This window comes from Sceloporus occidentalis, unplaced genomic scaffold, assembly GCF_023333645.1.
Source record: "Sceloporus occidentalis isolate IW3139 unplaced genomic scaffold, rSceOcc1.0.p SCAF_12, whole genome shotgun sequence".
NCBI lineage: Eukaryota > Metazoa > Chordata > Lepidosauria > Squamata > Phrynosomatidae > Sceloporus > Sceloporus occidentalis.
Genome location: NW_028316992.1, coordinates 23242491 through 23256744, shown reverse-complemented (window position 1 = coordinate 23256744; position 14254 = coordinate 23242491). Strand labels below are relative to the sequence as shown.

Sequence of the window (14254 nt, the reverse complement as noted above, 5' to 3'; positions counted from 1 at the left end):
TCTGCATCCATGCATTCCATCATTCAAGGTTTGAAACTATTTTTTAAAATTCCCAAAAAGCAAATCTTGATTCTGCCATTCTGAAAATAAGGAATAACATTTGACTACACCATTGCATACAACAGGATTTGAACATCCATGGATTTTGGTTTCTACAGGGGGTTCTGGAATCAAACCCCATGGATACCAAGGACTCTCTGTAATTCTTGCCTATAGTACAGGTGAAGTCTGTCTGAAGTTTGTCCAGGTCTCCAAAGCCTCTTTCACATAGAATCTCCAAAGTTTTTAATGTAATTAAAAAACAACAACTTACTGTTGATATCTGGCAAACTGTGCACTCTGTCATGAAGACCTAGAATCATAGAATAAGAAGCAGTTTTTAAGTAAAATTAAATGCAGTCATTTATATTATTCATTCATTTTTATAGCATTTGGTTTACTTTATATAGTTTGGTTTCCTTGGTATAATAAAACATTCTACTTGAAAACATCAATATGAAAGACAATACAATAATTTAAAACACAGTTCAAAATAATGCTTAAAATCCACATCAGCCAAATAGACCAAGGGAAATATTAGTTATCGGCCAGGAAGGGATTGCCTGAAAAAGTGCATTTAAAGAGGGATTTAAGAGTCAATAACCCGGGACAAACAGTCCGGAAGTGCCATGCTGCTGCCGATACTAAGATTAGGGACAGCGCACCAACTGCATGGTCCCTAACCCTAGCATGGTACAGCAGCAACCTGATGGCGGCATCTCATCCACATGAGCGCACCATCTTGACGTAAGCAACACACAGCATATAGACGTTGTTGCGTGTCACTTACGTCACGAGTGCACCATTGGCGCACTCATGACGTGCACCCGGCAACCCCAAAAGAACCCATTTTTTCTGGGTTCTTTTGGGGGCAGAGGAACAGTTTGGCTGCTGTGGCATCCCTCCGGAGGGAAACAGGCTGCCTCCAGCCTGCCTTTTTGGGGTGGTCTGTCCCAGACCAAAGCAACTTTTGCCTTTTAAATCATATGAGACTGTGGTCCAAAGTGTGGTTGCCACCAAGGAAGAAGCCTATCTTCGTAATAACTCGGTGGCAGACTCTGTTGGTTGTGGGACAACCAATAAAACCTCCAGCAAAGAGTTCAAAGATCAACAGGACACATATAACAGAAGGTGGTAATCCAAGGGGCTAAGGACTTTGTATGTCAACAACAAAATCTTAAACATAGCTTAGTTGCAAATAGGATGCCAGTAAGTCTTTCAGCCTGTCAGACTAATATGTGCATAACCCTGTGCTGCATCAGCAGCACTAGTATTTAGCACTACCAGCAACTTCCAAACCACAAACAAGGGACTTTCCACATATATTACAGTAGTCTAGTCATAAAATCCTCAAATTCATTACTACCATACTTTGCAGTAACTATGATGTAAGGACTAGAACTGAGCAATTTCCTCTGAAAATCCACACAAAACCAGGAAAAGCAATGTAAAATGTTATCAGTGGACTTTCAGATCAATAAGCACAATTATACAAAAATACTTTATTGACAGGGATTTGATACTGCACTCACTCCCACCCAACCACACACACTTAATTAAATGCTTGTTTCATTGCTAGAAAGTGGTTACTTCCGTCTGATTTCCTCTTAAGCTAACAGTTGTGTGTTACATGTGCAATTGTGTGTGGGATACACAGCTATATTCTGCCAGGTTTTTTTTAATGGCTTTTTCCTCTAAGACATTCTGTTTCTATTTCCTATGAAGGCTCTTTGTAATTGTTTTCTGACATGAATCTCTTCTAAAATTTAGTGCCCATTCCATATTTCAGCAGCCAGAGTTTTCACAGTCCCCACTTCTTGCTTTGATCTACATTGTTGCTTCACTTTTCTGGAGATCTGATTACCTTTATACACAAAGGAAATATTCACGCCTTTATAAAACACCCACTGAGTCCAAAGCCAAGTTTCATATATAAAGACAACCTGTGAACTCTCTACTTCCATTTTTGATGCCTTGCAGGAACTGATGTTAGCACGCCCCGCATTCCCTGTGCTGGACCTGGGGTCCCCATATTTCCTATCTGGAGCCAGCATGTCCTTGAGAGGTCGCAATGACCTTTAGGAACACCAGGTCAAGTTCCCAGGAGAAAAGGAGCAAGATCCGAGGCATGTGCACATCCCGGTAAAAAGATAACCAAATCTAAATGGGTGTACTAAGTGCTCCTTCCTTTCACCAAGTCATCTCCATTTCCTTTGCAACTTGAGATAAAGGATCCTCTTGCACCCAAAACAGTAAGCCAATGTCTCCATCTACTCCCAGTTGTGATTCCAGCCAAACTTTCCTGTCCACATATCCTGGGGATATCCTGATACAATCACTGTTATTGTCACACTAAAATTAAAGCCATCAACCAGTCTGGAATCCCATTGTCGATTCATGAGAAAGAACATCCAGCCTTTGTTACCTTACAAGACAGCCTACCACTTTGGACTAGTTTTCAGGTATAAATATTGGTGCCAAGACCTAGTCATACAGCTGTCCCAGACTGTGCTCAACTGTGCTGTCCTCAGCCCCCCCCCCCACCCCCGGTCTGATCCACTCCAGCTTTCCATGGTCTAAACAGAGGTACCAGAGAGGTAATTATGGCCCCCTGTAAACCCTTCAAACTCTGCTATCCAGTTTCAATATTTCATATTCCATAACTCTGAATACTGTTCCTGGGTGGATTATGATTATGTGTTTGACTGCATTCTGTATTTTTTTTATTTATCCAAACCTGGAGTTCTTCTCAGTTATTACTGTTATATACTGTACAGGTGCAAATGGACCTAAACGTTAACCAGCCTGTTGCAAAAGCTAATATCGCCAACAATTAAAGTAATGCTGTCCTTTTTGGTGTGGACCAGGCAACCTACGGCCCACGGGCCGAATTCAGCCTGGCGAGGCCTTGGGACCGGCCCCAGCCCGGTCCTGTGGCCGGGGCCTTTGGCCTATCAGGAGGAGGCGGGCAAGGGGGAGCAAGTGGGGGAAAGGGGGGCAATTGTCTATAGAAGCCTCAGAAACATGCATTTATATTAACATTTTTTTAAAAATCAGCAATTTTTTTTGCGTATCCTCCATTTTTTCAAAAAAGTGTCTTCCATTTGAAAATTTTGTCCTACATTTGTCACGGTTTATTTATTTATTTAAATTTTTTAAAAAACATTTAATTATTTATTTTTTGGCTTTGCCCCCCCAGTTGTCTGAGGGAAAGCAGCCCGGCCCCCGGCTCAAAAAGGTTGCCTACCCCTGGTGTGGACTCTTCACCCACACCCTGATCTTTCTTTGGGTAATACTGAGACCCATGTTATATGAATTGTACATTCTGAGTCCTAGGATAGCAGTCAAGCAGGGAACCAAGAGGCCAAGATGGATAATTTTAAATGGCCTCTTTAAAATCTTAGGAGATGCCCTGTTTGACAACTCTCCATTTTCAAAGTCTGTTTCCCAAACAGTGGTGCTTCCAGCATCCCTATTAACAGCTAAGCCTCCATTTAACATCCTCACCACAAGTACCAGAAGTATAAGAGTCCAACTGTATTTGAATATATCAGCTAAAAGCTATCTCTTGATAACTGAGTCCTCAAGAGTCCCTCAGTGGATTGAGACTTTGCCTGCACTTTGATTTGTATTCCAAACCTGGATGATCATAGCATTTTCCCAGCTGTTGGTGGCCAACAAGGAAGTGAAGTCATCTGGATTCTCCTTAAGCTGAAGCCAAGTAATTTTATGCACTTATGCTCTGTTTCTTTTCCTTTCCACCCCTCCATATTTATCAGTTTTTCCATTTTCCCACCCACCCTCCTGCCTGAAGGCCATCATTGTCACCTCCAGACTTTTTTGGAGGCATAGCTTCCCATTCCACTGTCTGCCTATTTCCCTAGTTCCTCCTTCCACTCTTTCTTTGACAAATGTGGTCCGTGTATGTTAAGGGCAGAACTATAAAAAGCCATGTGCTTAGAGGCTTGGTATAACAACCAAGCTATTTTTCTCTTTTGTATTGTGCATATGAGTGTATTGAGGATAAAATGCCAATAATACAGTGTGTAATTTTGGATTTGTATGCTCGTCTGAGCAGCTGTCCCACTCTGTTTAGAAGCACTGGCTCCCCACTATGTTCAAATTTAGTGCATACACTTATTTTATGTACAGCACAGCTCTGGCAAAGGTCCTTCTAGTCCTGTGTTCATTATTACAAAGTTATATAGGCATGTTAGTGTGAGTGTGTAAATAAAGATTTGGGACAACAGCTCAGGTACTATGAAGTCATTTTTAAAGGTGGGAACAGCAGATGATGGGAACATGAACCTCCCAAAAGAACTTTCGGCAACAGTCATAATGCGACTTTTAAAACATGAAAGATCTAGACGCATCTTCCTTAACAAAGTCTGGCTTGTAGTCACCCAGCCAAAAACTTCCCAAATGTCACTTCGCATCCAAAGAGAACAACTTGCCTTACAAGCAGCAGCTTAGTTTCACCTTGGGAACCTGCAAAACTGCCTAATGCTGCCATCTACTGGCCAGGTGTTATTTTGCCATTTGGCTTAAATAGATTTGAGAAAAGGTGAGTGCCTACACTGAGTGGGGGGTGGGGAGGGAGAATTCCTTTCCAAGATGGGGTATTCTCATCCAACATAAACATTTATGTTAACTCTATGGGTTTTAAAGATGATTTTAACTTTGTTTTCAAACACAGATGTCAGCCACTGCTTCACAAGGAGAACCCTTTTGGATCAGATCAATGACCTATCTAGTTCAGCATTCTGTTTCTATGCTAATCAGCCCACCAGCACGATGTAACTGAAGCTGTTCTCTTACTCCCAAATCTTAAATGCTATTTTTCTGGTGTTGTTGGATTGCAACTCTCCTCAGGCCCAGCTAGCACAGCCAATGATGAAGAATCCTAGGAATTGCAATGTAACTACATCTGGAGGGCTGCATGAGTCCCAAAGTGTAACATGATATCTGCCGTATTTACTAATCCAGTAAATTTGAAATCTCCATCTTGAGATAGAACTTGAAGCTGTAAATTTTGTACTTTTTTGTCTCTTTCTTCCTTGTTTAACTTCAAGAATGATAAAAGAGTTCTGGGGCTGGCTCAAAAACTATCTCCCTGTGGCATTTTGCTCAGTCCTAATAAAATTTTTGCCCAACTGTGTATCCGGGCACCACTTATTTTAGATATTTAGAGTGCCTGGACAAGTGCACATGAGGATACAGACGGAACAGGCTCCAGAAAACTATTTGGTAAGGCAAGCTATGCCTGCAAGCTGTCAGGATGTCCAAAGGTCTTCATTACACAGTGGCTCCCCTAAGCTATAAAGAGGTAGCCTGCTGTGTGAGTATCGGACAGATACAATAGGAAAATGGAGAGGCAAACAGAGAAAACAAGACACAAAGTAGTAACCACAAACAGATGGTGTAACCAGCAACATTCTTTGGATATACTGGAGAATGCTTCACTGAAAGATGCTGGAGGTCAATGTGTCCCAGGCAAGCCAGCAGGAAATAAGTATGTTCCAGCTACAGTTGAAATATTGAGTTAGATCCAAAGAACTTTAAGTGGGAGGATAATCGTCATGAGTAATGTTTCCCAAATGCTTGTGCAGCAGTTCACAAGAGTGCAAAATAGGTAGCTTTGATAGCAGTTTCTTGCTTTGCTTAAGTAAAAGGGAGTTCAAGCTACAATCTTTAAGGGACTGAAGGAAATTCAGTCAATGAAATTTACCAGAGAAGCCCATCTAGTCTGCCCCTGTGCAGATAGCCCACAACATTCCAGAGAATCTTCCTCTCACACTAGGCAAGCTTTGTCTTCAGATCCAGTAGCAACTAGAGGCTTCCATGTCTACAGGGGGTTGCCACTGGCCCTAGGTTTTAGCTCTGTCTTCTATGGAGATATTTATGATGTTGACCCACTTTTAGGAATAGGACAAAGCAGCTTGGACAGCTCCTTGAAAGTTTGGACTAAACCCCATAATGCATTTACAGTGGGCCCTTCCCATCAGTGGGGTTTTGGTTCAATCACCAACCCAAACGGATGAGGAAAAACACAGGCGCTCAAGCCCGTATCAGTCAATGAGCAGCGATGTGTGCACACCCACATCAGTGTGCCCATCAGTACGTGCCATTAGCTAATATGGGGCAGGGCATTCCATGAGAGCTCCAATCTGCAGGTGGCTAGCTTACAGATATGAGGGAGTCACTGTACTGACCCGCTGGCATGGAAGACACCAGCTGGCATCGATCAGACTTCCAGTCTTTTTAAACTGGAGGGTGGGGAAGAATCTAAACCAGAATCATTGTACTGGGAAAGAGAGGCCAACTCTTCAGCACTGGCAGACATCCTCTGTTTTACCTAAATGGGTGTGGAGGAAATTGTCAGGACCCTGTCATGCTTGAAAAACAGTTTAAATACCCATTATCTCTATGGCCAAGAGAGAACAGTGTATAGTGGTACCCCGGGATACGAATTGATCGCGTTACGAAATTTCCGGGGTACGAAAAAGTTAGATTGGAAAAAACTGTTCCGGGTTACGAACTATTTTTCGGGTTACGAAATTCATTTCGGCGCGTTTCGGCGCGAAATTCAAATGCGAAGCGCGGCTAGCGGCTTTCCAGCGCTAACGGAAAGCCTTTTCGGGTTGCGAAATGTATCGGGTTATGAACGGAGCCGCGGAACGAATTAATTTCGTAACCCGAGGTAGCACTGTAGTATTTTCAGTGCTAAAATTGCTTTGTTTTTTTTTAATTGTATGACCATATCTCTATCCATAATACACCCAAGTAGGTGAACAAGAAAGCATGGTAGGATATGGCTGCTTCCATATTCTTTGTATTATCATTAACTGGAACTCTTCATCATAGATAATGAAATATATGCCCTGAGGAATTTACAGGTACATACTTGGTAGTGCTTTAGAAGAATGTCAGACATGAGCACAAGGGGTACTTTCATACAGATGGGAAAAATATTTAAAGATGTGTGTGTGGCAAGAAAAAAAGAGAGAAGTAGTGGGGAAGCATGGGAAAGTTACAAATGGAAGATTATGACATTTGAATCCCCCTCTCATAAAATTCAGTGAATGAGTAAAAGGGCTGTTGCACAATAAAAGCTACATCTGGAAGCACCCAAGAACAGCTGTACAATTTCAGACTAATCAGCTACATGACCGCATATATTTTGTTCAGATACATATACTATACACAGATTTAAAGTCACTCCCTAAATAGTTAATATATCAATAGCGCTCCTAAAACATATGTGAAAATGGTTGCAGTTGCAACCAATGGTGCAATCATCAAAACTGTGGCTATATTAACTTTAAAATGACAGCAGTTAAGTTTTAAGAGGTTGCTTCTAATTTTAGTATTAAGAAAAAGGGCAAACAGCTCACTGCTGTTTTTCCAAACTACTCAACAGTGGTGATTAATTTCTAAGAACCAAAGTGCTGGGAATCAGGCCAGTTAGAAAACCACTTTCTGGCTTGGGAGCCATGTCACTAATTCCAAATGTGTGGGAATAGACTTTAGTTACACAGAGATAATTATAGTGATGGGTTGTGACAGTTAATTTGGTACCCAATATTATGTGGGATCTTCAGAGAACTCTACAGAAGATTATTGAGATGATCTCACCAAGACCCCTGCCCATATCAAGCAAGGAAGGATTCATCTTCTGTCCACCATATGTCATCCTGCCATAGAGAGATCGCATCACCTTAGCACTTCCAAATCGTTTAAAACGGGATCTCACATGCTCATAATACCATTCCAGAGATCCAGTCTTCACAATCCTGTCCAAGATAAGAGAGAGAGGATGATACATTCCATCAACTAGCATGGATAAATTACAAACTTTGCTAAGTTAAAACATTTCCATTGACAATTTCTCTCAATATATTCATCATGCTAACAGCAGGCGGTTGACTGCTCCTGCCATGGAGTCACAAAGTAAGATGAACCTCAACACCTACCTCCACATTTTGAGGAAGGAGCCCTATACATAAGTGTCGATGCTTGAAGTACATTTGTCAGGGGATATGGATAGCCTGGTCACAACATGTGGAGGCCAACAATGTGATGCATAGAAGGCTCCATCTTCTTGGCTTAAAATACTCTGCATATGAGTGATGTGTGCACAGAAGTATTCTGGGGTAAGGAGAGGATTGAGCAACTAAATCCTCTCAACTTGAGATAATACAAATTGGTACTGAGTGAAAATAGAGGGGTCAGTTTTGTGAAAAGTTTCACTGAAGCTTAAAAGAAACCCCTCCTTTTAAAAAAAAAGAAGAGGAAGAAAAAGAAAGGTCTATTCAACTCCCAGTGATGAGGTTAAGTCTGACTTACTAGCGTTCAGGTGTGAGGAAGGAAACTGAGGCCACAGATGACTGCTGAAGCAGCACTAGAGAGAGGACAGTAGAAAATGGCAGAGAACACCACTAAGAATTGTGGAAAAATAGGGCAAAGTCTCCTCACATTTCTTTTTTAAAGGCAAACATCAAACTTGGGGGATGTTAGCTTAACACTGATTCAGGTTCTTTTATAGAACAATGAATTGTAAACTTTGCATTATATTAAAATATTAATAAAATAAATATTAATCACATTAATAAAGTATTATTTTGTTAATAAAGCATTAATATTTTGACAATCTTCTGTTGATTGACACCTACCTGATGTGAAATATTTACCCTTTTGCAAAGATGAATGGCCATACCCTCAGTCATGTGGCCATTAATGAGAAAGCAAAAGCAAGTACCTGTAAGCCATTTTCTTCTTTGATGAATACATGGAGTGCTAACCCTCCAGCATTTCGCAGATGAAAACTGGGACAGTTTTGGCCAAGCAATATTACAGTTTGGTCAAAATGGCAAAAGTTATTAATGAGGAATAGCACACAAACTAGGAGGGGCCACAACAGTTTGCTTATGTCTGAGGGTCCTTGGAAGAGCAAAATTTCACCTTCCTCTCTCCCTTCTACTCTGCTGAGTAAATTGAGTACAAAAGACTTTTCCACTGTGAACTCAGGGCCTCTACAGAGGGTCCACTCAACGCCGCCTGGTTTTGCCCCAGGAGGCGGCCGTGGAAACCACATGCTGTGGCCTCCGGAGTGACCAAAAAGAACCTGCTTCTGGGTGGGATCTTTCTGTGTCCCAGAAAATGGGTGCACACCAAGATGGTACCCAGGCCGTGCAGTATGGGTTTTGAGCGTGTGGATGCTCAGCCCTTACCGTGCCTACAGTCCGGCACAAAGTGCCAGCCTGTAGAGCCCCTCAGTTTGCAGCAATGGAAGTAAGTTGAGGACAAATAGGGAAAAGAGAAAAAAACTGGTATATTTTTAAAACTGTGGAAAAAAGTAAGATGATATAGAATGAATCATGACTGTCTCAGCCAAACTGACATGGTTGGAAGATGTGGGAGTAGGAAGTCAGATATCTAGCAAAACAGAAGTAAGGGAGACAGCTAGTATTAAATGGTGTACTGGTACCAGGGAATACTGGGGTTCATACTGATGCCCAGCTTTGTGATCCTCAAGCAAAAGCTCGCTTCCCGTTTACTTATTTCACAAGGTTAACATATCAACCAAAAATCTGGGAAACATTTATACTTCCCTGAGTTCCTTGAATAAAGGGTGGGATTCTGTTGAAAGAAGTTCTACAGCACAGCACCTCTCCTTTCCTATCACCTTTTAATTTCTATTTTGTTTTGATATAGTAGAAAGGGAAACCTGGAGATAATTCATGCAAAAAAATGAATATTCTTTGTAGAGTTGGATAAACCTGAAACCTGTAGTATGAGAAATTCCAGTAGTAAAAGCACAAGGTATTTCCCATTCTAGTGTCTAGTTTGGCCACACACTTTTGTGGTTCCCTGGCTCAGCCCACTTACCTGGACAAGCGGCATGGATCACACACCCAACCTTGCTCCTTTTTATTGTAGCGGCTGCAATTTTTACATGTATAGAAATGACAGTCCAAGCACTGACGTTTGCTGTTCACCAGGAATTTGAAGGGCTGCAGACAGTGAATGCAGTGAGTCTCATTTAGGTGAGACTGATCTGACAATAATTCTCTCTTGGTGCTCTCTTTTTCAATCTTGCCTTTCAGTTCCCTTTGGGGGGAAAAGGAGTATTTAATGCCACAATACATTAAATTCATTATGAAAGAAAATCATCAACAACAGACAACTGAGGAGTTGACAACATTGCTAAAAAACCTGACTTACCCCTGCCGCATTGAAGTCTCTTTTGTGATAAAGTTGGGTATTATATCATACACAAAATGCCACCAATGCCACCAGCTGAGTGCAGCCTGGCAAACTTCTGGCTAGAAGCTGTGCTCAGCCAGCCTCTTTTCAAAATCGAGCGCAGCTTCTAGCCGGAAGTGATGTGGGCTGCCCTCGGTCAGTGCCATTTTGTGTATGATATAATGCCTGATTTTATCCCAAAAGATAAAGTGGCAGGGGTAAGTCGAGTTTTTTTAGCAATGTGGTAAACTCCTGAATAGTTTACCTCTCAAATTGTATACAATTGTATCCATGGATTCTTCATCCACAGATTCAACTAAAAATTCCAAAAAGCAAACCTTGATTTTGTCATTTTATATAAGAGACACCATTTTACTATTCCACTGTGACTTGAATGATACTTGAATATCCATAGATCCCCCATGCCACAGGAGATCCTGGAACCAAAACCCAATAGATACCAAGGGCCCACTGTATGATAAGATGAGATTCTGACACAACAGCTCTGTATTGGTGTAAAACTGCTGAATGGTTAAATAGCACATATCAGATTTCCATTCAATCCTGGGACCCCTCAAAGGAAAGTAGGCATTTTCAGATCTGCTGGATCCAAGGCAGCCTCCACACTCTATCTTGGGGCGTTCTATGGGCTAGACAAGGGAACAGCACTGGGATAAAGGTGCACCTGAGGAGTTCCCTACAGGTGTACAAAGGCCTTCAAAGTAGTGGAGTCTACCCTGGCCAGAACTCTTCACTGGTGGAGAGAGGGAGGGACCCTGCCTAAGGCTACTCCTTCCACAAAATGTACTTGGGAGGCTAGCATTGCTCTGTGAGCTAGCACTTTTCCTCAGTTCTCATCAGTTAAAGATATCAATCCTGAGCATTCCATTTGCATTTTCATTTGGCTAAAATAATACTTCTCCCCTCAGTTCCCAAAAAAAATCTGCAAAAGTCTGCTGTTACATGCCCACCATCTCTCTCAAGGCTAAGACAATTTAACATTTATCCCTGGCTACATAATGCCTTGTCCAATTTTATTTTATTTTATTTTATTTTTCATTTTATTTTATTTTAGATCTTGCATTTTTTCTGGAAGTTTGACAGGCTTGGGCTTTCCCCTACAACATTAGAAAAACAGTTCTGAATCTGGGCAACAGAAGCCACTGAGAAAACCTCTGAACTTGGTCTGGCAGATTTCTGTACATTTAGTCCTTAAACTGATCGGGCGCCAGTGGTGACTGTGTGGGAACACAGAGTCACTGCTCACTGGCAAACCATTATGGAATTCTGTCAAAACCCACATTCATTGTTTAGCTTAGCGACCCAGAAAAACACTACCGATTTTCATACATCTATAGCTATCTAAATGATGCAACTATAACATCACTGTCTACCATGTATTTTAAAACCACAGTGCTCAAAGTACAGGCAGATGGCCTTTAAACAAAGGTTTTGAATTGATCTTTCATGTTCATCTAATGTACTAGAAATACTTAATATCTGCATAATTTAGAGTTACACTGTTCAAACTGCTTCACAGAAGTAGTTTTCTAATCTGCATACTATGAAGTAAGTTTGGACATCACATTCAACACATGCAATGTATATGTGTACATGAACTGTTGGTCATTGTAGTTGCTCATATGTATTCATATGTGTACTCTGCATGCACAAGGACAGAGAGAAAGACAGGGAGAGCAAAAATCTTTAGACTCATATCCTGTGCAGGCATTTGCCCATTTGTGTGTAGAGCTAAACTGGGAGCTATGCACATGACAGCTTACAGACCTTCACACATATAAGCCTGCTAAAACAGGGCTTCCAGTCATGGCAGCTCTGTAATGTATAATCAAATACAAATACAGGGCCATCATATGCTAAGGTGACTTCATAGTACTGTAGTCTCTTAGTCTATCTAGTGTAAATTTGGGCTCTGAATGACCCATCAATCACCATCGTGCTCCATCAGAGCAATAGGAACAGGCAAGCAATTTCCCAGTTGTGTGGCTTAACATACAGAAGAAATTCCCTCTCTCTAAGTCACATTCAGTAAAAGTTACACAGATGGAATAAAATGTCTTGTGGTGCCTTAGAACAACGCTGGAGAAAGTATGCTTTGTGGTCCACATGTGGCAAAATACTTATTCCCCGACCTTCCCATATCCTCAATCTGAAGGGGAGAAATGCCTGGGGAAGGTCAATCCAGTGAGGTCCTAGAGACATCCAGAGTGGTTCATTTGTAACACTCCCCAAATCCCTTTCAAATGGCATGGACAAACCCAGAAATGACTCTGAAGTGACTTCTAGTTGCAATTTTCGGCCAATAATGGAGTGGTGCTGCCTGTCACAAAGCAAAAAGCTGGTCTCACTGCATATGTCTTAGAGAGGTTATTGTGACATGTAGTGGATGAGAAAAGTTGTCTCCAAAACAAATGGTCACGAACACTGGCACAATCCCTAGAATGTTCACTGTGTAGCTCGCAATGTCTCTGAATGGGCTATCTTGTTTTATTTATTTACCTATATATTTACAATACCTATATCTTGGGTTATCAGGAGGGCAGGGTGTGTGGGACATAGAGGGAATGCAATCCTATTGGTTAATCTCAAATAGAGTAGATCTCTTGAATCAACTGTTGAATGGTGAGTCAACAGATAGGTAAATCCCACTGATTCAATGGGTCTACTGTACTCAGGAGTAACAATGGGATTTAGACTAGGAAGTCACTATCTTCCCTTGTGGCCATCCTTACCAAGGTGCTTGCTCTAAGCATAGGCTCCCAATGCAGCTCTTTAAGCTGCCACCCAACCAGATTGTGGTTCGCCAACCAGGGCAGGCAGGCTTTCTCTTGAGCAGGAGATCAAAGAAGCTCTTCTCTGGTTTGCAAGGATACAACATAGAAAAAATTGTTTGCCAGCCATTTCTTCAAAAGTGGCATCCCTATCAATTTTTCCCAAGTTCAACTTATTAGAACAAGGTTTGTCTGGTCTTGTACATGATCAAATATTGATATCTGACACCCCTCTGAAGGCCAGCTGAAGCATTGGGCCGGATACATTGTTGAGAAACCTCCATTGATGCTTGTCCAGCAAACCATTCATTCAACAATAGCATCATAGAATCACAGAGCTGGAAGACACTGCAAGGGCCATCCTGGCCATCCTGTCCAACCCTCTGCCAAGCAGGAATTAAACGATCAAAGGATTCCCATCCTGCCTTGTTTTAAAAACCTCCAGAGAAGGAGACTCCACCACACTCTGGGGCAGCATATTCCACTGCCAAACAGTTCTTACCATCAGGAGTTTCTTCCTGAGGTTTATGTGGAATCTCTTTTCCTGTAGTTTGAATCCATTGCTCCATGTCGTAGTTCTGGAGCAGCAGAAAACAAGCTTGCTCCATCCTCAATATGACATCCTTTCAAATGGTTAAACATAACTATCATGTCACCTCTTAACCTTCTCTTCCACAGGCTAAACATACCCAGCTCCCTAAGCCACTCTTCATATGGCACATTTTACACACCTTTCATCATTTTGGTCACCCTCCTCGGGACACATCCCAGCTTGTCAATATCGCTCTTGAATTTTGGCCCCAGAACTGGACACAGTATTCCAGATGAGGTCAGACCAAAGCAGAATTGAATGGCACTATTTCTTCTCTCAATCTAGACACTACACTCCTATTGATGCAGACTAGGTGTGAGACTTGGGATTGCTCTGACCAAAAATCCACAACAAACTTCAGGTAAACCAGAAAGTTTATTATAAAGTAGAAGCATTCCTGGCCACGTCTTTGCTGAATCTGAGGAACTCCAAATAGAGACAGCACTTTACAATTCCCCTGCCCCTCCCTTTGAGTTGGTTTCCCAACTGTATGCATCTTTGGTATCAGTTACCCAACAACCCCTCATAAAACTGCCTATCTGGAATACGTGAACATCCGGCCCATTCCTCATGGTGGCAGCCCCTA

The 14254-nt window shown here is 41.8% G+C and overlaps 1 protein-coding gene across 7 annotated transcripts in view; it reads right to left on the bottom strand.

The window, feature by feature from the left end:
* Positions 1-14254, bottom strand: part of MLPH (melanophilin) — a 105044-nt gene that overhangs the window by 55858 nt on the left and 34932 nt on the right. For all 7 annotated transcript variants that reach the window (XM_089477858.1, XM_089477857.1, XM_089477855.1 and 4 more), the window contains 3 exons: positions 9928-10149; positions 7675-7832; positions 314-352 (listed from right to left, as the gene is read on the bottom strand). In XM_089477858.1, coding sequence (XP_089333984.1) covers positions 314-352; positions 7675-7832; positions 9928-10149 — 419 coding nt within the window. The remainder of the gene's footprint in view (positions 1-313; positions 353-7674; positions 7833-9927; positions 10150-14254) is intronic.